General features: G+C 46.3%; 1 protein-coding gene across 6 annotated transcripts in view; it reads right to left on the reverse strand.

Moving 5' to 3' along the window:
* LOC126993198 (disks large homolog 4-like) overlaps positions 1-20086 on the reverse strand; it is a 93235-nt gene extending 73149 nt beyond the window's left edge. For 2 of the 6 annotated variants that reach the window (XM_050852061.1, XM_050852062.1), the window contains exon 1: positions 2161-4082. In XM_050852061.1, the coding sequence (XP_050708018.1) occupies positions 2161-2703 (543 nt within the window). In that variant the 5' untranslated portion in view covers positions 2704-4082. Of the gene's footprint in view, positions 1-2160; positions 4085-19744 lie in introns of those variants that run through there. The other 4 variants (XM_050852059.1, XM_050852060.1, XM_050852064.1 and 1 more) reach the window with 4 other exon arrangements.
* Between the last annotated feature and the right edge of the window lie 1331 nt (positions 20087-21417).

A 21417-nucleotide genomic window follows, 5' to 3' on the forward strand; every position in this document is an offset into this window, starting at 1 on the left:
ACAGAGAGGAGTTTCTAGTTTTCATATTTTTTTTCACCCTACAGCTTTAGATCTTGTCCTAAAAAAAAATAACACCACAGCCATCATAGCGAGATACATAACACTAACGACACTCGGTTTCATTATCCTCTTTTTTTTTTTATCTTGTGTCTTTCATCTTTCCCGGAAAAAAATAAAGGAAATACCACCGCAGGAAGCAATTAAGACAACCGTTAATCTATGTATAAGCTTTCCAATCATTGCAGCTCGCCCCAAGGATCAAAAGACTATAATAGCTGACCCTGTCCCTTCCCCCCACCCCTGTATTATTTCCCCGCGACAAACCCTGGATACGGGGCCTGGCGCGGGGCAGGGTGGAGGTGTATTTTTAGAGAGCGGGTCGGTGATGGAGAGAACCCAACCGCGCCGCCCACACACACACCTCTAATCGGCCGCCCATCGACTAGGCTTACACGTGACAATGGCTCATGCACGTATTTCTACCATGTTTTTTTTTCGGTTAGTTCTGAAATCCTGGCACCAAGACCGGAGACTCGCGGAGACTGTTGCTGCCTGACCATTTCGTTGTTTACACGTCGCCTATCGGTTAGCTTTTTTTTATTATCAAGTTGTGGCTGTGTTGTGGGTCGAATCTTTCCAACTTTCTCTCAGTTCATCGTAAAACATTGTTAGTGACCTTCAATGCCGATTGCTTCCTTTGGCGCTATTATTTGCGTCTCTGTTTTTCGGCAGTCACCTCACTGACCTAACAGTAGATCAATATTAAAGTCTGCTCGCCTCATGTGCCACATTAAACGTTTTCATATACTGATGATAAAACACTTGCCGCCGTTGGAAAATGAAGCAAAATAACTTGGCAATCAGCTTAGGCAGGATCAGTCTTAAGGCAACACACACACACACACACACACACACACACACACACACACACACACATACACACACACGTTAGAATGTAGTATCGGCGAGGAGTGTGCACAGCTTTAAAGAAAAGTTGGATAAATGCAGATACGGAGACGGGACCACACGAGCGTAAAGCCCAGGCCGTGTAAAATTACAACTAGGTAAATACACACACACACACACACACACACACACACACACACACACACACACACTTTTCAGTTGTAAAATTGTTTTGAGGTTTTACCCGACAAGCAAAATATTTAAACTTTTCACCTCCTAACAAATCAACACGCAGCACTCACCTCACTAGGAAATGATGAGAAAAACTCGGGAAATTTCATGGACACGATGTCATTTTTTTATATACGTATTGAGGTATTGCTGAAGTCTGCTTGTGGCTTATGCCACAAAAAACCTTTTTATTTTTTTATAACGCAACACTTGCTTCGCTTGGATAAATAAAAATGTAAAGAATAAAAACTTCGACAAATTTCTTGGACATGACCTGTCAACTTTATTTTTTCTCGGTATAGAAAAGTTTGCCGATTCCCCACAGACCCCACCCTGCATTTCTGTACCTTACGGATGGCTCAACAGAGTGAGGGCCGAGGGGTGCCCAGTGGTTGGTTCTGAAATCCTGACACCAAGACCGGAGACTCGCGGAGACTGTTGCTGGCCAACCATTTCGTTTTCTACACGCCGCCTGCTGGTTACCTACAAGGCAGCTATTCACTGTAACTATCGGTGGAGCACTGGAGGCTCATAAATAAAAGAAAAGCTACAACATGCAATACCTCATGCTACACCCTTATAGTATGCATCGTTAATCTTACGATGCTAAATAGTTATAAAATAAATCTTTTGATCGGGTTTTGTTTCGAACTAATTCATTTTTTAGTTTGCATAAACATGTAAACGCACCACACACACACACACACACACACACACACACACACACACACACAATCTATATATCTACAATTTTTATATATACATACGCATATCTAAAAATAACATCCTTGGATCTGAATTTTCCACTGAAGAAAAAATTCGAATAGAAAGCGTCCGGGGCCGACCGTCTGATCTCTTATATATAGCGAAAACAACTCAAAGAGATCACTATATAGGTATGACAACTAAGACACTTATACAGAGAGGAGACAAAATCTTCAGTTATGACAAACACGACCCTGCCGAGGTAGAGTGCCCTGCCCTTCCTCTGCTCTGCCCACCGTCGCCTCTCGTAATACTCACTGGCGAGGGGTCGTCGGTGATGTAAATAATGTTGTCGTTGTTGTCCCACGGGATGGTGGAGGAGGGCCGCACCGGGGACAGCTTTCTGGACCTGCGAGGCGTGCGAGCCCTGCGGGTGCCACTCTTCTCCTCGCCAGGGTAGCTCCTCCTCTTCTCCTTGTCCCTCTTGCTGCTTGACCTGTCCTTCGTGCGGCGACTCTCCTTCCCCTCACGGCTCCTCCTCACCTCTCCATTCTCCCTCGAGCGTCTCTCTTCAAGGGGCTGAGGTTCGTCTACCCGCCTTGAGGATGCAAAGTCTCTCATATGGCCGCCTTCTTTGCTTCGCCTCACTTTTTCTTCCATTTCTCTGGCCTGCGCGGGCGCCGACTCTCCAGAGCTTTGACGTCGCAGCTCATTTCTCTTGCTGTGGTTCACCTGAACGATGCGGACTTCCTCCCTGCTGCCCATTTTTCTGGATCCTTCCCGGTCAGACAGGATGATGTAGGTCGGGGCAGCGTCCAGACCCCCATCCGAGGAGGCACTGCGGCGTGGCCTGCCGGACATGCTGCTGCTTTCCGTCCGGCCTCGCTAACCGGCACTAGCTGCCTCGCATGCCATCACCGACTCACCAGCGATGCGTTTACCCCCACCACCACTCCTTCGTACAAGGTCAAGTGTTCTGATCACGAGAACGAGGGGGAATACAATAGAAATTTCTTTTCGTGTACAGCAGAAAATGTCCACTTAACCTTGCCCCCTACACATTTATAAACATCTCTATCTATCTATCTATCTATCTGTATCTATATTGCCAAGTGAAGAAAAATAGTGTGCATATTTTTTTCATCCCTCGCAGATCTATGGTAACTAAATGTACTAGTATAATAGCAGGTGTTTGTCTGCCAGGCAGCCCCTGACCACTTAGTTCCATACGGGAGTGCAAGGCAACGGAGCCTTGAGAAAACAGGAGCCGCAGCGGCAATAATTGAGAACCTGGGAACAAAACCCATCAAGTCGCACCCGCTACAACGGGAAGCTATAATATAAAGTTTCGGAAACTATGTGACTCAAGACAATGGAAAAGAAGCATAGAAAGCGTGGATTCCAAAGAGCACAAGAAAACAAAAATATTGGTTAAGCTTTTGTTTGCTGGTGCAGCCACGAAGGTCAGCGTCAGCAGGCATAGTTCCCGGCTGCTACGTGTGGCGTGTCCCTACATGACGTACAACTCTGTTTACGGCCGTTTCTTGCCCGCTGACTGCGTGCGTCTGCGGCGTCATTACAGATTTTGCCTGACTCTCCACTCTCGGTTTAGTTTAGTATTCCAACAATTTAGAACGGTTCGCGCTTCAGTTACCCTCCTCCGTTCACTTGTGTCTCATACGTAAGGAACATGCGCCCGTGCCACCCAGCCACCACTAAATCATCGTAAAACTGTACACTGACTATCCACTTACAAATAATTACTAAGACACAGCAATTAAATTATATACTCGTGAGCTCTGACTCAAGATTCACAACACGTATTACTACTTAACGTAATCCCTATTCTGGGAAATCATCCTCGGTGACATTAATAGCCTTCAACTCCGCCGAGGCCGCAGACACTCATTATGTTCCCCTGGGGGCGTGGCGCGGTGCCCTAAAGCGGCGGGCGTGCGTCACGGACATCGTCTTGCTGCCGCTTCTTGGCCCGCCAGCTGGTGACGGCATCGCCCCCTGACGTCACTTTCCCCTCTAGTCGCCGAGCCTCGATGTAAACCAGTGATTTTACCAGGATTTTTTTTTGTATGGTAATGGAGACAGACTTACGGTTGAAAAAAATCGCTACTCCTATGAAACAAACAGAATACTATGATGTGTGATTGTTGCTTGGCAGGTAACATAATGCACTGATTTAGAAACGTAAGAAAGAATTAGGGGTCGTAGTGTGTGGAGGAACTTCAGGGGCAGATCTATTTAATATACAACGTCTCTCTCTCTCTCTCTCTCTCTCTCGTTATCTATACGAAACGACGTTTGGTGAATAGTGACGCAGAGAAGCGAACACTCGAGCTGATGCACCTCGGGATAATGATGCTAAACCGACGAACGAACACACATACACACACACACACACACACACACACACACACGAAAGATGTCTTCTTCCTCTTCCTTCTCCTCCTCCTCCTTCCCTTCCTCAGAGTACAGTTAACAGACTCTCCACCACCACCACCACCACATCCATCCGGTGTTAGACGTACCAATTACACATGTGGAGGCTCTGACGCTCTCCTCGTCCACACACACACACACACACACACATACACACACACACTGCAGTCCGCAATCATTATCTCGCTAACGCAACGCACTCACCCCATGCAGCCACCTTCAACCTCACCCAATTTAATCAACTACACACTCGTCACAATGCTTTTTTTTCCCTAACTATCGACCGACTGACTGACCTAATTGCAGTTGATATCATCCCTCCCTCATGTACTCATCTCATATACATTATAGTTTTTTTTTTTCACTCCCCCATCGTAAAAAAATAAATAAACACGTCAACCGTACTTCACTCCTATCTAATTTTTTTCAGACACGTTCCTCTCACATCATTACTTTTCACACCTATTGACGGACTGACACTGTTCTTCCAGCAATACACTTTCCTTCCTCCAGACTTGTCTTAAAACACACAAGTACAGGCTAGTTTTAAACCACTCCCTTGAAAGAACTATAATTAATCCTATTTCTCATAAACTGTCCTAACCTTTTCTTTTTAACCTATCTAAAATACACTTTCCTTCCTCCAGACTTGTCTTAAAACACACAAGTACAGGCTAGTTTTAAACCATTCCCTTGAAAGAACTATAATAAATCGTATTTCTCATAAACTGTCCTAACCTTTTTTTTAACCTATCTAAAATACACAATCACATGGAGACAATAGTTTACAGTTAATACCCCAAGAAAAAAAATATGTATCCTATGCAGTCTTCACACCTGTCCCAAACGAGCATACAATAAATTCTACCTTCCTCCAAGAACCATTCCGTCCCAATAAGAACCATTCCTGACCATATTACGTAAAGGGTTTCCACACTACCACCACACAGCTGCTGAGCATGACCACCATCACCACCCTCACAACCGCTGCTACCAATATCATTGTCACCCATCATCACCTCTGCCTATCAAAACCACCACCATCACCACCTCTCCAATCACTGCCACAACCATCACCACCTACCACAACCACTACTGCTACCACTATCACCACCATCGTCACCACTCCTACCACTACCACCATCACTACCGCAACCACCTACCACCACTACTAATGCTACCAACACCATCATCCTTACAACTGCTCCCACTACCACCACCACCACTACCACCACCACCACCACCATCCCCACAGCCACCACTACTACCACACTGCTTCTGAACATGACAACGAAACCTCCGCCAGCATGCAGTAAAGCCCAGGGGTCGTTAGTGCGTCTCACGGCACCACCAGCACCAGCACCACCACGGCCAGCTCGCTCGTTCCCCGCCGGCCGCTGCACACGCCACGTTGAAATATGCAAATTTGGCGTGACGAGCAGCCAGTGTTGCGGTGACATTTTCGTGGGAAGGGGGTTTTTCTCCTATTATTTTATCGTACCCGGGAAACGTAAACTAAAACTCAACATATGCGGGATTGATTAATGCATGGTTTGGCAGGCAGGCAGACACAGACAGAGACACGAAGACCGACAGTTAGATAGATAGATAGAGAGGCTGATGTAGATACATAAATGTAGATAGATAGTTAAATAGTTAAGCATATATATAAACAGATAAAGGTATGAATAAACAACGGAATGAGGACACAATAAAATAAAACCACGGGATCTCGTATACAAACAGATATTTATATAGTTGATACTTAAGACATAAAAAAAACAGAGGTATGGATGAATAAAAGGGATGAATACACGTGAAATCTGAAAAGAAGAAAAATAGAATCGCTTCACCGCCTTTCGTACACTTTTTCACTACACTGGCTGGCTGGCTGGCTGGCTGGCTACCCTGGCTGTCATTATCCTGTTCCTGCACCGGAAGACCCAACCATTCGTCACCATCGAGCGAGCGAGTCTTGGAACTCGTGTATGGGGAGGGTTGGAGAGCACCGTGGCAAGACGAAGACGTGTTAGGGGAAGTCCGAGGGATGACGAGGGGGAAGAAATCTGAGGTGTTGGTGGGTTTTCAGCATTAAGTCTGACAAGAGCTAAGAGGGTTGAGGAGGTATAGGGTCGTTTTACAAGACATTTCGACGGCCAAAAACACCTATTTGATAAGGCTTTCTTTCGTAGGAGTTGTGGGCATTTCCAGGAGTAGTTTTATGACCCTGGTGGCAGTTTGACCCTTCTTCTGTACCCTGAACCTGAAGAAACACTCATTAGAACCTGACTGACCCCCTCTTTGACCTTTATAAATAGCTGATGTGAGAAGCGAAAGTATCTTATAATACCGACCATTGTGTGTTTGAGACAAGACGAGATGTAAAAAGTGTTGAGGGGTGCGGTGGAACGAGAGGTGAGAGTCTACCCACAGCCGCTGCTAGTAAAAGTTGGAGGCCTAAATATTTCACAGGACATCGGAAGAAAGGCTGGTGGAGAGCGTACAGGAGGAGAAGGAGGTAATATTGATGGTGGAGTCTCGTGTCCATCTACAATCTTCATCAATAAAAGTTGGGGTTCTACGTTTCATAGGAGGGTAAAAGAATAACTGGAGAAGAATGGAAAGGATGAAAGCGAAGGAGTGTACAGACTGTGCAGTGAAACGAAGGGTGAAACGAAGGGTGAATCGGTATCCATCCACAGCCTTTATCAGTAAACGTTGGGTTTCTAAAAGTCTCGAAGGAAAGTAAAAGAAAAGCTGTCGAAGAATGTACAGGATGGGAGCGAAGGAGCTGTTAAGACGGTACAGTGAAACGAAGGGTGAATCGGTATCCATCCACAGCCTTTATCAGTAAACGTTGGGTTTCTAAAAGTCTCCAAGGAAAGTAAAAGAAAAGCTGGCGAAGAATGTATATACAGGATGGGAGCGAATGAGCTGTTAAGATGGTACAGTGAAACGAAGGGTGAATTAATATCCATCTACGATCTTTGATTAATAAAAGCTGAACTTCTATGTTTCACTGGAAGATAAAAGAAGAGATGAAGATGAAAGTACAGGCCGGGTGCCAAGTTGTGAAGATGTTGCAGCGAAACGAAGGATAAATCAGTGTCCATCCACAGCCTGCATGCTGGTAGAGGTTGGGGCCATAAAGTGTTTCATAGGGAAAGAGACAGATAAGATGGTTAATTAAGAAAGTACGATGTAACGGGAAGAAGTATTATTTACCCCTTGATTACGACTTTCCTACCAGAAGACCTCACCAAGCTACAAGAATGGAACAAAAAGTGGCTGTTACAATTCAGTGAAGAAAAATGTAAAGTCCTGGACCTTGGGAGGGATATCCAGCACACCAATACCACATGGGAAACACTCCACTATCCACCACAGAGGCAGAGAAAGACCTGGGACTATATGTTACCAGGCTACCAGAAAAGCCATATCCGTGCCAATCGCAGAGGACGGGTTAAATGGAGAAACAAAAGATGAATCAATGCATAACCAAAATTTATTACACTACGAAAGCCTTGTCAAATGTGTGAACTTGGGCGCCTAAGTGTTTAAAAATATAACCCTAAATATTTGAGAGGGAGGTGTAATCTAACAAAAGCTAGTGAGCGAGGAACCCAAGTACAGGACGACAGCGAACGGCGAAGAAGTGCTGAGGTGGTGTCGTGAAACTCCGGGTGTGTCGCGGTAAAGGTTGCTGCCTAAATGTTTCACAGGAAGATGAGCGGCCTGTGTGGGCTGAGCAGGGCGAGAACGAAAAAAAAAAAAAAAAAGAGACGACGCAGGAAAACAGAGGCTGAAACATGGCGTTCGCAGCCTACTCAAAAAGGTGTGTGTGTGTGTGTGTGTGTGTGTGTGTGTGTGTGTGTGTGTGTGTGTGTGTGTGTGTGAAGGGGGGAGGCTAAATGTTTCATGGGCAGTTGAAAGTGAAACTGATGAGGAATGCAATCACTGTCATATTCTTAAACACTACGGCGCACAGGCTCACATATTATTCGACAAGGCTTTCGTAGGAGTGGTGGTTTTAGGTCCTGGTGGTAGTCTGACCCCTCCTCTGTACCAAGAGCCTAAGAGAACACTCATTACAACCCGAGCCATCTCATTTTTGGCCTTTGGAAGTAGTTGACGAGAGGCGAAAGCGTCTGATGATACCGACCTGAGTATACCGGGACTGAGCGATGTGGTGAGGGAAGGGGGTGAAGGGAGCGGAGGCATGAACCGGAATAACAAGGGGAGGGATAAGGCGGGGGAGGGGTCTGGGGGGGAGGGGGGGGGAGATGCCACAACCGAGATGGGGTTGCAGGGGACGACACAAGGTGGAGTGAGTGTGATTAAATGGCAGAGAGAGAGAGAGAGAGAGAGAGAGAGAGAGAGAGAGAGAGAGAGAGAGAGAGAGAGAGAGAGAGAGAGAGAGAGAGAGAGAGAGAGAAATAAAGGGGGGTGAACAGGAGGGAGGGGACTGTATGAGCGGGAAGTGGCTGATATGATAACGTGTCACAACGGAGGGGGAGATGGGTGGAGGACGAGGGTGTCAGGAGGTCACGGGGTAGAAGAGGGGGTGTTACGGCGTGAGGGGTGGGGGTAGTGGAATCAAGGTATGGGAGGGGATGGTGGTGGTGGTGGTGAATAACTTTACGTGAAGATGAGTTCATGAGTCTGGGTGTGATAATTAAGGGTGCTGGGGAGGGTGCTGTGAGGTGATGGGGTAGGAGGAGGGGAGGGGGGAAAAGGTAAGGCCAGGTATCGAGGCACATCTGCACGCTAGCCAGGTCTTCCGTGCAGGTAAAGCAGGTGTGAATTCAACCATTTTAATGTTAAGTATGAGACGGATGAGTCAGCCCTACATCAAAGTGACCACGACGCAAAAACACTACACACTAATTTTTTTAACATTAGTATTATCGTTATTAAAGTGATTGCCGTAGGTAGAGCAGGGACAGCGAGAAACAAAATACCACAACCGAAGAGGAAAAAAAAAAAAAAAAAAGTGAGTGAGAAAAAAATAAATAAATAAAATAACATGAAAGTTTGAGTGAGAGAAAAAAAATAACATGAAAGTTTGAGTAAGAACGAATGCATGTGTACAGCAAATAACAACAATAATGGCGACGATGACTAAGAACATATATGACACGCCTATTAAATCATTTACTCAAAGACCGTGTTTCCTATCTCTTGTCTTATTAATCCCCTTCCGTGGATTTCTTTTTCATGGTCCAAATCCCCCACGTTCTCTCTCCATTCATTTATTACCCATTCTCTCCCTTTCTAAATCCATTCTTCTCTATTCTTAAATCTCCCTGACGGATTTTGAGACTATTTTATGGTTCACTTCTTCCCTTCAGGCGTAATTTAACTCCTCCAATTTCTGCCTTTCCTTTCATACTTGACCCATTCTCATTCCTTCCATATCCACCCTTCCCTCCTCTCTACTTTGCCGCCACCTATCTAACTGACGGAATCCCGATTGTCTTTTGTTTCTTTGACGTTCTCCCGAGTCTAGGCGATGGGCACTGCAGTCTGTCTCGATCAGATTAATGCGGGCCGCCCACTGAAGCACCCTCTTCGCCCTACACTCCATTTTAACAAGGCACCGCGACCCCCCGCCCTCGCCACGCACTTTGGGAACTGCTCGAGTGCAGAATCTATTTGCAAACTCTAATGGAGAAACGTTGTGTTCGTCAGATCCCTCCTCCTCCTCTTCCTCGTCCATCTTGCTCCTCCTCCTCCTCCTCCTCGTCCATTATTCACTACTCCAGAGAGCCAAGACAGAGGAGTGGAGCGCAGGGACTGAGTAGGTTGTCATCATCATCATCATCATCAGTAATAGGCAGGAGCAGTATGTTCGGATATACGTAAGGATGGGCGCCAGTTTTTACGGCTCTCTCCACTTAGTACTTAAATCAGAAAAAAAAACTATTGGCTGGGTATAAAGAAATGTCAGAATAAGCATTGGGACACATTAATTTTTATATGACAACTTCCTTTTTTTTATGCTTCATTTCAATATTTTCTCAAGGCATAGTTTCTTTTTCTTTGGCTGGAGCAGGAAGATGGAAGATCGTCATACTAAACATCGGCACACATTCATTTTTTTATGGCAACTGTTCCTAATTTTATGTTTCATCTTAATTTTTCAAGGTATAGTTTTTCTCTTCTTTTGCCCAAGTGTTCCCGGCTAGTGGCTCATCTCCCTTGACCTTGAGAGCGATATGGCTTTAACACCTGTAAAAAAAATAAAAATAAAAACATTGACGGCTTCTCTCTCTTTATATCTCTCTTCTTCACCTCGCTCGGTCGCTCGCTCGCTTCCCACGCACCTCGGCCGGCGCTAAATGGCAAACAGTCATTTCAATAATTGGAAGAGTCGCCTTTTCTATCGCTCGCTCGCTCTTCTTCTTCTGGGAACTGCAAGCTGTCATTGGAGGGAGGAGGAGGGGGGGGGGTTGATAGCCGTGGGCGTGCGATATGATGCATTTCAACCTTCTTTACTGGCCTGGGTCATGAGGGCGATATGATGATTGCATTGCTGATGATGGTGGTGGCGGTGGTGGTTGTAATGGTGGTGGTGGGGGACTGATGGTGGTGGTAATGGTGGTGGTGGTAATAGTGGTAGTAGTAGTAGTAGTAGTAGTAAAAGTGGTGGTTGTAGGCCTAATGGTTATAATAGTGGTGGTGGGGGGGCTGATGTTGGTGGTGGTAGTAGGGTAGTAGTAGAAGTAGTAGTAGTAGTAGTAGTAGTAGTAGTAGTAGTAGTAGTAGTAGTAGTAGTAAAAGTGGTGTTTGTAGGCCTAATGGTTATAACAGTGGTGGGGGGGGGGGGCTGATGGTGGTGGTAGTAGAAGTAGTAGGGTAGTAGTAGTAGTAGTAGTAGTGGTGGTGGTGGTGGTGGTGGTGGGAGCGTGGTAGGGGCAGTAGTTTTGGTGGTGATGTTGGTGGCCACATTAGCGTTGGGCCACGTCATTATGTAATAAAATTCTCTTCCACCCAATTAAGAGACACGACCGTCGGCAGTCACGCGACGACGAAGAGATGGGATGGTCCTCAGTGTGCACCAGGCACGCGGGAGAGAGAGATAACGATGCAGGGAGTACGGAGTGTGTGTGTGTGTGTGTGTGTGTGTGCCCCCTCCCCCCCCCTTTATCTCTCCTTGTCACGGAACACGGAATCGCTTACGTTTGATATTTCTCGGCCACTCCAGCTAATGACTCCACACACCGGCCTCAACAGGTGCGCCAGAAACGGGGTCTGATTAATTATTGGACAATCTGAGCCGTGTGCTGAGCTAAGTGGTAATGGGGGGGGAGGGAGGAGGAGGGGGATGAAAACGTAGGAAGGGAAGGGAAGGGAAGAATAAAGGACACAGGTGATGGAGGAGTAAGAGAAGGAACGAGGGACAGGTCAAAAAGAGGAGGGGTGGAGAGGAGAGCAGGAGGTATGGAGGACATGATGATAAGATGGACTGAGTTAGAAGGGGAAAGGAAGGAGGGAAGGAAGAAAGAAGGAGGAAGGAAGGAAAGGAAGTATAAGGGGAACAGTGCAATCGGGAGTGCTGAAATAAAACAGCTTGTAGGAAATAATGGAATGGATGGGAGTGAGGGGAAAAGGAGTATGAAAGGGGAGGTATGGAGGATATAATGGGATGGAGGAAAGTGAGAAGGAAAGGAGGTATGGAGTAATGAGATAGTTAGAGGAGGGGAAAGGGAAAGGGAGGTTAGGAGGAAGTGATCTGATGGAAGGAAATATGGAAGGAGACATGTAGTAATGGGAGGGGAAGGGGAGAGAGAGAAATGAAGGGACGGAGGGAAAAATCTAAGGAAGCATTAAGGGATTGAAGAATGAAAGCAGCAGGAATGGAAGAAGGCTAAACTAAGAATGGGAGGAAGCAATAAAAGGGTCCGAGGGAAGCAGGGAGGGAGGGGAGGAGGGATGGGAAGGAGAGGAATTTAAAAAGACAGTGAAAAAGCTCCGTGTGTCCTTGCAGTGCCTCGTAACAATGGCATCCACTAGGCACTCTTCCTTTTTAGCTGGCACTCAACAAATACCACGACATTGAATGGAGACTTTCACGAGGGGAACAAACGAGAGAGAGAGAGAGAGAGAGAGAGAGAGAGAGAGAGAGAGAGAGAGAGAGAGAGAGAGAGAGAGAGAGAGAGAGAGAGAGAGAGAGAGAGAGAGAGAGAGAGAGAGAGAGAGAGAGAGAGAGAGAGAGAGAGAGAGAGAGAGAGAGAGAGAGAGAGAGAGAGAGAGAGAGAGAGAGAGAGAGAGAGAGAGAGAGAGAGAGAGAGAGAGAGAGAGAGAGAGAGAGAGAGGCTTTTGAAAAAGAAGAAAGGGGTCAAAGATAAGAGAGAGAGAGAGAGAGAGAGAGAGAGAGAGAGAGAGAGAGAGAGAGAGAGAGAGAGAGAGAGAGAAGGGATAAAAATACGTGGGCCACAATGTAACCGGAAACTAGACTGAGAAACAATCAGGAGACAAAGACACAAGCTGAATGGGCAGAAAGAAGGGATGAAAGCAGGGCTGTTCGTATGTCCGTGTGTTGCCCTGTCTGTCTGTCTCTCTCTCTTTTTTTTTTTTACAGCAAAGGAGACAGCACAAGCGCACACAAAAATAAAGAAACAACAATAAAAAAAAGCCCGCTACTCGCTGCTCCTGTAAAGAATCCAAAGAGGTGGCCGAAAGAGCATTCAATTACGTCTGTTTGTCGTTAAAAAGGAAGGATCGCTATTAATATCATCTTTCACAGTCATCATCATCATTAATTCATACACTTCTGATTCTCTCCACGTTTTTCTTTTCCTCTCTCCTCCTCCTCCTCCTCCTACTTCTTTTTCCTCCTCCTCCTCCTTCTTCAGCATCACCATCTCTTCAACCTCATCTCCACTTCACTTCTCCTTCGCCTCTACCTCAACCTCCATCATCTATTTCTATAATCATCACCACCATCATCACTTCCGCCTCCTTTTCTCGTTCTCTTTCGCCTATGCCTCTATATCCACTACCTCTTCCATCTCTTCCACCCCTACCCACCCCTCACCTCCACCACCACCATAATCTTGGCCTATAACCACAAGCGTTCTTTAATACATGACTCACTCACGATAGGAAAGTCCGGGCCCATCAAGCAATTGTGTTTTATAAGGATGAGTCGAGCGCGATTGCTGGTCATTCAAAGTGCGGCGCAGTGCTCTTGTACCGACACCATGCTCTCTCTCTCTCTCTCTCTCTCTCTCTCTCTCTCTCTCTCTCTCTCTCTCTACCACCCACTCACATACACGCATTTCCCACAATCCCCTGAGGTCTAATACTTATATACATGCTTTTCTGACCTTACCCACTACGTGTTATAATTTGTGTATCCTATGTAATAAAATTCTCTTCCACCCAACCTAACCTAACTTAACCTAACCTCACCTAACCCTCACCTAACCTAACCTAACCTAACCTAACCTCACCTCACCTCACCCTCATCTCACCTAACCTAGACTAATGGTTCTCGTACTAGGTGTGTGTCTCCTTTCTCTTCCTTTACTTCCTGCATCTACAGACTTATGTTTCGTGTGCTAAGTGTCTTTCATTTCCCTTCTTTTACTTCCTTTATCTATAGAATTATGTTTAGCGTGCTGTCTTTTCCTTCTTTACTTCATCTCGTCACAGTAACTCCTTCTAGTCCTCCTCCTCCTCCTCCTCCTCCTACTACTACTACTACTACTACTAAACAATAATAATAAAAACAGCAATAGTTAATTAATCTGGTATACCACATATTTATATTTCAAATTCATGCTCTCATCATGGTCGACTTCCTTGCAACATTAGCCCAGCGCAATCATTAGTGCTTCTGAAGGGGGCGGGAAGGACGCAGCGCAAGGGGAGGAGGAGGAAAAATGAGGGAGGGAGAATATAAGGGAACGAGGGGGCGAGGGAAGACGAAGTTGGAAGGGAAGGAGGGTTAATTGGGAGGGAGGAGACGTAGTAAGAACGAGGAAGGAAGAAGGCAAGGAGGGAATAGAGTAGGAAACGAGGGATGGAAGGAGAAAAAAAAGGAAGGCTAAAAGAAGAGCGGGGGGAAATCAGACGTGGGAGTATATCGAGCAATGGAAGAAAGGAGTAAGAATATGGAAGGAAGAGAAGCAAGAACGAGGAAGAGAGTAGGAAACGAGGGAAGGAAGGAGAAGAAAAGAAAGGCTAAAAGAAGGAGCGAGGGATATTTGATGTGGGAGTGAGATTATGGAGCAATGGAAGGAAGGGGTAAGGAGGGTGGGGGAGGAGGGAGGGGCCGATTTTAGAATGTGCATGATTTTAACAAGGGAAAGGGTATAACGCGAATAAACAAGAAAAAAGAACATAGACAAAAGAAGAAGATACAGCGGATCATTGTAACATTATCATTATCATTATTATCAAACAGAGCAGAGCAAATACTAGAAGTTAAAAAGTCGGTTGTTAATTTCGACACACCTAAAACATGGATCAAAGGGATAAACTAGAAGATACCTGATCAAAATAAAGTAGATCATATGAATTAATTGAGAGGATCAAGAGATGCTATAGCACAAAAAAATGATGGAGCAAAACTAGTGATTTTCAGTTCGCTTTTAAAATATTTTCGGATAGAACGGAAATAGATAGAAATGAAAATGGACAGGAAGATTTAGGAGAAAGGAAAGAGATATATTATTCGGCACAGAGAGAGAGAGAGAGAGAGAGAGAGAGAGAGAGAGAGAGAGAGAGAGAGAGAGAGAGAGAGAGAGAGAGAGAGAGAGAGAGAGAGAGAGAGAGAGAGAGAGAGAGAGAGAGAGAGAGAGAGAGGGTGAGGTCGTGGGGATTAAAATAAAAAATAAATAAAAAGGTCAAGGTTCCGTCCGCTTCTTTAATTAGCGCCTCGCCCCCCTCGCTAGGTAATGAGCGTCTTAATGCACCGCCGTTTCAGGTAATTGGTGAGGGAGTCGAGGGAGTCTGCGCCCGCTTATACACCGGCCTAGATAACCCGGGCCTCTTCTCTCTCTCTCCTATTGAGTCTGACCTAAGGGTTGACTGACCTTGTCTTATCCTCTTGAGAGAGAGAGAGAGAGAGAGAGAGAGAGAGAGAGAGAGAGAGAGAGAGAGAGAGAGAGAGAGAGAGAGAGAGAGAGAGAGAGAGAGAGAGAGAGAGAGAGAGAGAGAGAGAGAGAGATAGAGAGAGAGAGAGAGAGAGAGAGAGAGATAGAGAGAGATAGAGAGATAGAGAGAGAGAGAGAGAGAGAGAGAGAGAGAGAGAGAGAGAGAGAGAGAGAGAGAGAGAGAGAGAGAGAGAGAGAGAGAGAGAGAGAGAGAGAGAGAGAGAGAGAGAGAGAGAGAGAGAGAGAGAGAGAGAGAGAGAGAGAGAGAACGCTGGCTCTTTGCACGGTAAGTTGCGTAGATAATTTCAAAAGCATTTAAAAGGCAAATTGGTCATGTTGTTGCTCCTGCGATGATGACAGAAATTATGTACATCGGGCCTTACATTTCATAAACATAGTCTCCCGGCAAAAATAGAAGGATCAAAGAGTTCATAGAAAAATAATACATAAGGTTTGCGGTAACATCAGTTTCATATTATTTTCTCTATTTTTAATAATCGGATAAAACTAAATGTAAAATCATGTTACCGAGCAATAATACTTCCACTGGGTGCATGAATAACGGATATCAGGGTAAGACAATGATCATGGTTGGCAGCACCTCTGAGATCAAGTCCAACAGCGAGGAGCGATCAGAATAAAAGGATGCTGTCACTTGTCGAACGGATATAACAGTGCAGCAGCAACGGGCCAAATTTGTTAGCTTTACCGTGTAGCAGCGACGGGCCAAATTTGTGGCTTTACCGTGTAGCAGCGACGGGCCAAATTTGTGGCTTTACCGTGTAGCAGCGACGGGCCAAATTTGTGGCTTTACCGTGTAGCAGCGACGGGCCAAATTTGTGGCTTTACCGTGTAGCAGCGACGGGCCAAATTTGTGGCTTTACCGTGTAGCAGCGACGGGCCAAATCTGTGCCACGATATAAATAAACCCCGCAAAATAGATGATACATAAACTGATCACAAATGCTTTGATATATATTATGAAATGGTTTGTGAGTGATGATTTTTTTCTCATTTTTCTCGCTTAGAGGGACCATTAAGAAACATGGTCTCCGCTGCTACCGGGCTAAAAACGCCACGTAGTATCATGTTGCGGGAGATCATCGATCGTCAGTGAATCATGTCAGCGCGTGCAAGAGGCTCTCCAGCTTACGACAGACAGCTCGCGCCAACATCCTCTTATCGGCTTCCTGCTCGGCCCAAGTATCCGCTAAGAAGGCAATAAACAACGGACTAGACTGGAGCAGACTCTTTCATAAGGATCATGGGCTTTATACTTGGCCTGTGGGTCTGTCCGTGTGTCTGTCCTCCCTCTCCCTCTCTCTCTCTTTCATTTTCTCTTCCTTTCCTCTCTCATTTATTTTATCTTTCTCTCTCATTCGGTTCCTCATTCCTTCTTCCTCAAAATCTTATCGGAGTAATTCAACTTGCAAGATAAGAATACATTAGAGAGAGAGAGAGAGAGAGAGAGAGAGAGAGAGAGAGAGAGAGAGAGAGAGAGAGAGAGAGAGAGAGAGAGAGAGAGAGAGAGAGAGAGAGAGAGAGAGAGAGAGAGAGAGAGAGAGAGAGAGAGAGAGGTGAAATTGGAAAAGAGAACAGACACCAACTCTCCTACAACTTTTCTTTCGTTCTTTTTTTTTTTCATTCCAGGTAAACTCCTCTTCCTCCTTCCCTGCTGCTGCCTCGGAACTCTTTCTTTTTCATTTTTCTCAGCAATCATTCGCTTCTCTGACTCCTGCCCTTTCATCCTTTCCCCCTTCGACTCAAGTTCTTAACATCGTCTTATTTGCTCAACCTCTTTCCTTTTTTCTTTCTCTATTTTCGTCTTGTAAAGCCTCTCCTAACTTTATTAACAACGTATCTTTCCTTTCCCTTCTACTCCTGAGTCACCACCCTTCCTGAGCTATTTTTTTTTTTTTTTACCTCCTCTCCCCCCACCCACTAGCTGATTTTTCTCTTTCTTCTCGTCTTTGCTCCACTTCCCTCTTTCCTTCTTTGTTCCCTCTTTCGTCCTGTCCGCTTTTCTCTTCTCCTCTGATTTTTGTTTCTCTCTGGGTTTCAAAACTTCTCAGGCTTCCAGGAATATTTAACGCTGAACCCTTTCAAGCTACCCACTTTTTCCCCCGTCCTTCGTTTCAGGTTTCCCCATTTTGCGAGTTTAATGTAGAGCAGCCGTTCCTTGCTTTTCCTTTCCGCCCCCTTCGCTTCCTCCTCCTCCTTCTCTTCTTTCAAACCCCCTTCGCCCTTCAATAGAGCCCCCAGTCCCCCCCACACCAACTTCCCGACGATAATTTTTATAGCCATCCTTGTAAAATTTTGAATAATGCTAATGCGATTAACTGCAATTACGACATGTTTTGTTTCAGTAATTGGATCAAACTTTTACTCTATTTTATTTCATGTATTGAGTTAGCATGCTTTTTTTTCTCTCTCTCGTTGCGTGCGTGCGTGCTTTTTCTTTTTTTAACGGCTGTCCTTTTTACGACGCAGCATTTCAGCGCTTTATTAGTTTTGAAGAGAGAGAGAGAGAGAGAGAGAGAGAGAGAGAGAGAGAGAGAGAGAGAGAGAGAGAGAGAGAGAGAGAGAGACGTGCGCACAAACAGCTAACACTAACTTGAATAAAACGAATAAGAAAAGTCCGACACGCGTCACTCTTCATTTCGCCAAACACACACACACACACACACACACACACACACACACACATTACCCTTCTTCTCATCTTTCATTCTTCGCTTCCGGTGTCGTGTCTGCATCTTCTACATACATGACAGATCACCACCAGTTACACCACCACCTCCACTCACTCACACCATCACCTCTTTCAGCTTCCCTTCTGCGCGTGACGGGGTTAAGTGAGAGTGTGTGGGTGTGCGGGTGAATAGAACGCTCCAGGAATACGCTCCATCCCTCCCCCCACTCCACCCTTTCCTCATCTGATTAACATTTGCATCCTCACTGCCACTAAGTCTTCCTGTCCCTGCCTCACATCACACGGGGGGGGGCGGGGAGGATGATACAAACTTCCATCTCCAGGACACATGAACCTTACGTGTGTGTGTGTGTGTGTGTGTGTGTGTGTGTGTGTGTGTGTGTGTGTGTGTGTGTGTGTGTGTGTGTGTGTGTGTGTTTCGTCCATTCCATTCGCTAATCAGTTCATCATAATTCGGATAGACGCGGTAAACAGAGTAAGCCTAATTAATTAATGATGTCTCTTTGACCTTATTAATGTTACCGGTGAGGCGGCGGGTTATGGCGGTATAATTACATGTAAGATTATACAGCTTACTCGTCCGTGTGTCCGTGTCCGTGTCCGTGTGTGTGTGTTGCAGCCTCTCCTAGCTTTTCTGTTTTAATTTAAAGGTATGCGGAACAATGTAGCACCCTCAGAACTATTATCCCCCACCCCCACCCCCTACCCCTACCATCACCACCATCATCATCCCTACGTCTTGAGTCACATACTCTCATTATGCTGCGCCGAGCCTTTTTGCGATTCAAACGGGATGGGGTACATGAATCATCACGCTTTTTTTTTTTTTTTTTAGGAATAATGTGTGTGTGTGTGTGTGTGTGTGTGTGTGTGTGTGTGTGTGTGTGTGTGTGTGTGTGTGTGTGTGTTCTGAGGGCGGCGCCTTTGCCCTTCTGCCTCTTCCCTCCCCTCTCCTCCTCCCACTTCTGGCTTCCTTCACCTGTTCGATAGCAGGCGATCGATCTCCTCCTCCTCATTCCTCCATCACTTGGTTACCATCGCCGGCAAAAGCCACTCACACATCTTGCACTTAATTGCTTTCGATTCGTTCAGTCAAACAAAAGGAACGCGTATACGACTATGATAATAACTAACTACTACTACTACTACTACTACTACCGTTAATATCAAGCATAGTGTCCATGTTATCAGTAAGGTAATACTGGTCAAAACTGGATACAAATTCGTATATGAAGAGAATGACATTTTCTTATTGACACAACCCACCACACGGAACAACGCCGATTCAACTCTATATAAGAGTTCTTCTTTTGTTTTCTTTTCAATCATTCTTTTCAATGAACGAACAAAATTAATGAACGTTGCATTCTAGTTCAAAGCGCCCCAAATAAAGAAAGTAAGCAAGATTTAAATAAAAAGTTGACCGGCGCGATGCACACTTTTCATTCATCAAACACATCACATTAATTTCCTTTAGTGCGGTCTGTCTTCACGTCACTCCCGCCCTCATTTCCATCATCACCATGTCACGGAACACGATTACGGACGCTGAACGCTCCTCTTCACTTCTCTTCGTCCCGTCCGGTGTCTTAACGCTCGCCGAAGTCGCAACCAGGCCGGCCCGACGCACCCTCAGTATACACAACTCCCGGAGCGGCAGGAACAGGCAGCAGTGGGTGGGGAGCTAGGCACCGACACACCGCTGAAGCTACACTGCCGCCACACTCGCTGCAAAAGGCCCGTGATAGCCAGGCCACATTGCCAATCGTACGATAAATGTCACGCAACCCGTTATCCCACGACCACAGGGGTTCCGTCCTTACCACAGTCCACCCTCGGGCCCATTACTCTCCTACTAGCGGGGCAGGACCCTCGCAGCACCGTAAACATAAGTAAAAATATATATTTCGGTGAGTCAAAGTATTCGAAATTCTCCACAGAGAGAATCAATGCTGATGCGCAGAAGACTAGGGTCACCGGCGCACTCCCCCCATCCTGTAATGCCTCGCTCACCCTCGATCACCGTCTGCTGGCAGCGAAGAGTGATCCAGGCACCCAAGGCACCCAAGGCCACGCACAGATAACCATTATCGCCGGACAAGGCACGGAGGTGGTGGGTGCCCATGCAGGCCGTGCGTGGCAGTCAGTTATAACTCGGTGATATCACTTTCTATTTTTCTTCCCCGAAATTCACCCGGCGCGTTGATGGAAAAGTTAAACTAAAAAACGTTATACCACACAGCCAAGTTTGTGTCCCCGTGAGCAAGTGACAGAGAGAGTAATAATGTGCGAGGTGGGGTGTGTGTTTTTAACTCCCCCGAAGTTCGCCCGAGTCCTTGGTGGGAAAGGAACAGCGAGAGAGTAGAGCTATACACCAACACTCCTGCTACTGTAAATAAACTACAAGTAAAGCGTAATAACGACATGATTTGCGGGTGTGCCGGGCCGGTTTTGGCACGTGACACGCACTGGTGAACGCAGGCACACAGGCCGCTCCGTGCAGCATCCTATCATCATCCGCATCGCCACAATCCCCGTGCCAGCAGGGGCAGCACAAGGGCGTATTCGATATGTATTCCGCGATTAGATAAGAACACGATAAGCTATCAGGGCGACGCAAATCTCACGGGAAACAAAGAAACCATCCATATTAGTCGATTAATCCATAAAAGAAACAGAAGGGAAGCATGTGTCCATTAGTCCGAGAAATACAATACTTTTAATTTTTATATGTCCAAAAATCACCAAAAAATGAGCACCTCGACCTGAACCGCTGCCATGGCAACCGGGTGTCAACAGACGAGCGGAGGCGGAGGAGGAGGAGGAGGAGGCGGGGAAGGAGGAGGAAGAGGTGGGGAGGTGATGGCAGTGGAGGAGGAGAGGGTAGAGAAGGAAGAGGAGGAGGAGGAGGAGGAGGAGGAGGAGCTGCTACGGAGGGGCGTGTCCTTGCCAATGTGTTGCGAAGGAAAAGCCAGAGGAAGAAGGGGAGCCAAGAGGAGGAGGAGGAAGGGAAGGAGGAGGAGGAAGAAGACGGAAGAGAAAGCTTAGAAGGCAAGAGAAGGAGGAGGAAGAGGAAGAAGAGGAGGAGGAAGAGAAAGAAGGAGGCGTGGGCGCAGGGCGTGTCCAGGCCGGGTGGCGCCGCGGCTAGGGGTGGGTGGGTGGGGGGGTCGGAAGGAGGTCGCGGCGTGAAGACTCGAGACCGTAAGCTAAGCGACACCTGACTGAGCGGGTAACAGGTGGCATAACGCGTCTATGGCAACACTGCTCCAACGTACACATGGCGACGATGGATGATGATAATGA

Source organism: Eriocheir sinensis, unplaced genomic scaffold (genome assembly GCF_024679095.1).
Source record: "Eriocheir sinensis breed Jianghai 21 unplaced genomic scaffold, ASM2467909v1 Scaffold582, whole genome shotgun sequence".
NCBI lineage: Eukaryota > Metazoa > Arthropoda > Malacostraca > Decapoda > Varunidae > Eriocheir > Eriocheir sinensis.